The sequence below is a fragment of the Ctenocephalides felis genome, unplaced genomic scaffold (genome assembly GCF_003426905.1).
Source record: "Ctenocephalides felis isolate EL2017-DRISC unplaced genomic scaffold, ASM342690v1 CF-g0.4_SCAFFOLD_03572, whole genome shotgun sequence".
NCBI lineage: Eukaryota > Metazoa > Arthropoda > Insecta > Siphonaptera > Pulicidae > Ctenocephalides > Ctenocephalides felis.
The window spans coordinates 44,627,065-44,631,136 of NW_020539726.1; the positions used below are offsets into that span (position 1 = coordinate 44,627,065).

Here is a 4,072-nt window from a genome sequence, read left to right on the forward strand (position 1 = left end):
TCAAAAATCAGATTTTTTCAATGTTTTGCAAAATTTTTTTTAATAATTTAGTTTTGCTACGGAAAGTTTCAGCAATTTGCCTTGAGGCACGATGCCATGCACCACTAGTCATAATTTTAATTCTATCATCTATTAATTCTCTTCAGGAAGCATGAGCAGTCTTTATTATGACGTTTCTGTTTAAATTTCAAGATTAGTTTGTACAGTTTTCTGTTATAATTTGAGTGAGTATTTTACGGATGCTCCGATTAATTAGAAATTACAGAAGCTGATAAATTTGATTATGAAAAACTTCCTGTCCATACATGCATATGCTGTGCCTTGACGCAAGTTACATGAACGTCCCGATATGTGTAAATAATCAATAAAAAATAAATTAATTAACTTCCCGAGAAGTTTATGTTTTCATCAAAAAATACGATTCGCTAATTTTAGGTTTACTCGACGTTTCAAGCCATTCTGGATCGAATGAGACCAAATTTGGAAAATGAGACCAAAAGTATGTGTGTGTTTGTGTGTGTGTGAACAGATTTTTGCCGTATAAAACGTCAAAAAATAATAATAAAAATCGTCGAAAAAAATTTTTTTAACACTTTATTACAAGAAAACGGCCCGGCCGATTTTACCAAAAACTAATCAGTACGATTCCCAACCAATATCTTTCGAACGGTTTTTGAATTTTTAGAATCGATTCAGAATTGCGAGCAAAAACGTGGACGAAAATATTTTCACTTTTCTGCTATTTATAAAGAAACGTCTCGGCCGATCGTCCCACATAGTCCTCGTCGAGATACATCGAATGGCTTTTAAATTTTTGGCATCGGCCCATACTTTTTTCAAATTTGGTCTCATTCGATTCAGAATGGCTTGAAACGTCGAGAAAACACAAAATTGGCAAATCGGATTTTTTTATAAAAACGTAAATTTCTCCTTCGAGAAGTTAATAAAAATATGACTATATTATTATTGGTATGGAAATATGCGAGTGCATCTTTAATCTTCGTCTGTGGAATGGCAACAACTTTCCTCTTCTAACAGTTCATCCATGTAAGCATAAATTTTTTTAAAAGCTGGTCTTTTATTTGCATCCCAATTCCAGCAATCCTTCATCAAATTATAAACTTTTCTATCGGCGTGCTCGGGCTTGGGTAGTCTGTATCCACTCTTCAATAGAGAAACAAAGTCTTGATTGTCATGCATTTGGGCGTAAGGAAGCTTGCCTAAAGTAAATATCTCAAACAACAAGACCCCATAACTCCAAACGTCAGATTTTGTGGAAAACAATCGATTCTGTAGAGCTTCAGGAGCTGTCCATCTTCTGGGACAAATACCAGTCCTTGCCATGTAAACATCATAATTAATCGTTCTACTGAGACCGAAATCGCTGATTTTGACATCAAATTCTTGATCTACCAAGACGTTTCTGGTTGCCAGATCGCGATGGATGTACTTTTTACGTTCTAAATAAGCCATACCATCAGCAACTTGTGCGCCGAATTGTAGAAGATCATACTTATCCAATTTGTTACTTCTGTCATTTAATACGCTTAACAATGAACCACGTTCCATTAACTCGGTGACAATAAAAATCTTGCCATCATTTGGGGACTTAGAAACGCCGAACAATGGTAGGATGTGAGGATGCTCTAGCTTTTTCATAATCTTTGCTTCATTGTGGAAGTCCTGCAGTGATGAAATACTGCTCTCCACCATTGCTTTTACTGCTATGTTGATCTTCTTTCTCCATATTCCTGCATATACGACACCAAAAGAACCTTGTCCCAATTTCTTATTTATGGTGATGTCTTCAAGTGGAATTTCCCAGTTGTCTTGCTTTGATGTTGAGCTTCTTGCATTGGTATCGTGGACGTAAGACATTTCCTTATTGCATGGTTTTGATAATAGCCTGCCTCCTATTTCACCTTTTTCTAAAAAATAACATTAAGATTAATTGTAAATTTTTCAATTGTTGATATGGTTTTGTTTACTTACTTATGTAGTACTCCATCAAATCTTTAAGACTGTCAAACTTCTTCTTGTCACTTCCAATATGAAACGAATGTTCTCCATAAGGTTTTATCCTAATATGGCGTACGTAGTATCCCTCGCAGGGACTTCCTTTTTTAATGCTCAGAACGTAATTTGAAGGCTTCGACTGAGAATTCCTTACCAAAAAAGTTCCCTTTGGGTATTTAGATTTCATTAATAACTTTTTGGCTTGCCTTGGTGTTAAGTTGCCAAAGAACCAGCTATTATGATGATTTAGCAGTTAAAACATTATAAATCAATTGTATTTTACAAATTAATACTTACTCTTTCTGAGGACTGTTGAAAGGTGCTACATAATGTTTAGGAACATAACCTTTCGATCCTGTTGCGGGATTTTGGACCCTAAGCCAATGTTTGGAGTCGTCATCACGTACTGTCAATTTTTCGAATTTTTTGAACAACAATTCGTTACTATTTTTGTAGTAAATGTCGTACAAGGCTACTACTTTGTCGCCGAGTTTGAATTCTGCAAAAGAAGTAATTGAACCATCCTGTTTTATCAAAGGCTATGGAAGAAGAAAACAAGAGGATATGAAATCGTTGGATATTAATTCTAAAACATCTGATGTGACTCATCACTGGTAACGTAATTAATAGTGAAAAAAAATCTGCAAATGTCTATATCAGGAGCCATGTAACAAAGAATAGCAAAGAAAACATCGAATTAAAGTAGTTCAGGAATGAACCTATCAGTATTGAAGAGATAAAGATTTTTTTCTTAAAAAATATTGTTTTTTATCTAGTTTAGTTGTTTAAAAGGTATTAAAAAAATGTGGATAATTAATTAACTAAACTTGAAATTCGATAGATATTAGTGGTCAAAAAATAAACATTTAAATTCTTACCCATTCTCTTGCCTTTTCGTAGCTTCTGAAAATGCAATGATGTAGAATTCTCCTATATATATAGAAAACAAACAATATTAAACTAGTCGAATTTTTAAAATTGAACTATTTGCTGTAAAGCCGCAATATTTTAGTATTTTCTTTAGAACAATGATATTTATCAACATAAGTTTAATCGAAAAAAAAAATTTCAACAGTTAATTGCAATGAAATGGCTTGGCCCAAATTTGTCCAAAACTAATCAGCACGACTCGCAAATAGTATCTTTCGAATAGTTTTTGAATTTTAAAAATTGATCCAGAATTTTTGGATAAAATGTGATCCGAAAATTCTTCACTTTTTTGCTAATTACAAAGAACCGGCACAGCCAATCATATCAGAAAGTTAATCAACGCCAGTGCTTATAGAATGCTATAGGAGTTTTATCGAATGTTTTTTTAAATTTTCGGATGTCAAACTTGTCGAAAGGCATTAAATTCGGGTAAAATTCCCACTTTGTGTTAATTTAACAGGTTTGTATTTCCACCTATACCAAATTATCTACCTAAACTAGATACTTTACCTGAAAGGTTAATTTCACCTAGGTTGTGTTTCATGCAAATTAGACGATTGCGACATGCAAATGGACAACTTGGAATATTTGGCTAAATTATAAATGTGCCTGTTGACATTAATAATATGGTTAATTTATTACCTCGTAATATTTATGATGATCATTGCATTAACGTTCACATAAAAAAGCAAATGATTCATAGATCAAGCTAAGTGCAGGGCTTGATAAATAAAACAAATATAAAAGTATGGCTTCAATTTTTTAGGCAAGACAGATATTACAGCTGTACAAAGAATGAGATTATATCACCAGCAAAAAGTAAAAAAATACAAACAGTAAATGAATGTATGTTAATTTTAATTACATGAACTTCTTCAAACACAATCATTACATGATGACTGAAGTTACGAATATTATAGAACTTATTAATCAGCAATTACTTTAAACCGATCATGTCATATTTCAAGTATGATATTGATTACATTATTGTTTGTGAATATTATACATATTTTAATGCAATCATAAATATATAATTTATAATTTATCATTATATAAATGTGTATGATGTGTATGACTAATAAGTGTGTGCATCACGAGTGTTACCATATTACTAATAAACATTATT

At 32.4% G+C, this 4,072-nt stretch overlaps 1 protein-coding gene across 1 annotated transcript; it reads right to left on the bottom strand.

Moving 5' to 3' along the window:
- Positions 1-919: 919 nt before the first annotated feature.
- LOC113387785 (tyrosine-protein kinase SRK2-like) lies at positions 920-3,487 on the bottom strand. The gene is made up of 5 exons (XM_026625161.1): positions 3,457-3,487; positions 2,895-2,946; positions 2,314-2,515; positions 1,993-2,249; positions 920-1,928 (listed from the first exon to the last, which is right to left on the bottom strand). Exons 2-5 carry the CDS (start codon positions 2,896-2,898, stop codon positions 994-996), a joined length of 1,398 nt encoding a protein of 465 aa, XP_026480946.1. The 5' UTR covers positions 2,899-2,946; positions 3,457-3,487; the 3' UTR covers positions 920-993.
- Between the last annotated feature and the right edge of the window lie 585 nt (positions 3,488-4,072).

What these genes read in the sequence shown, in the direction of transcription:
- LOC113387785 (XM_026625161.1), bottom strand. An exon ending in TTCAACAGTCCTCAGAAAGA is followed by an intron (nt 2,250 to 2,313) that starts GTAAGTATTAAT and finishes TCATCATAATAG; the next exon opens with CTGGTTCTTTGGCAACTTAA. An exon ending in TTTGATGGAGTACTACATAA is followed by an intron (nt 1,929 to 1,992) that starts GTAAGTAAACAA and finishes GTTATTTTTTAG; the next exon opens with AAAAAGGTGAAATAGGAGGC.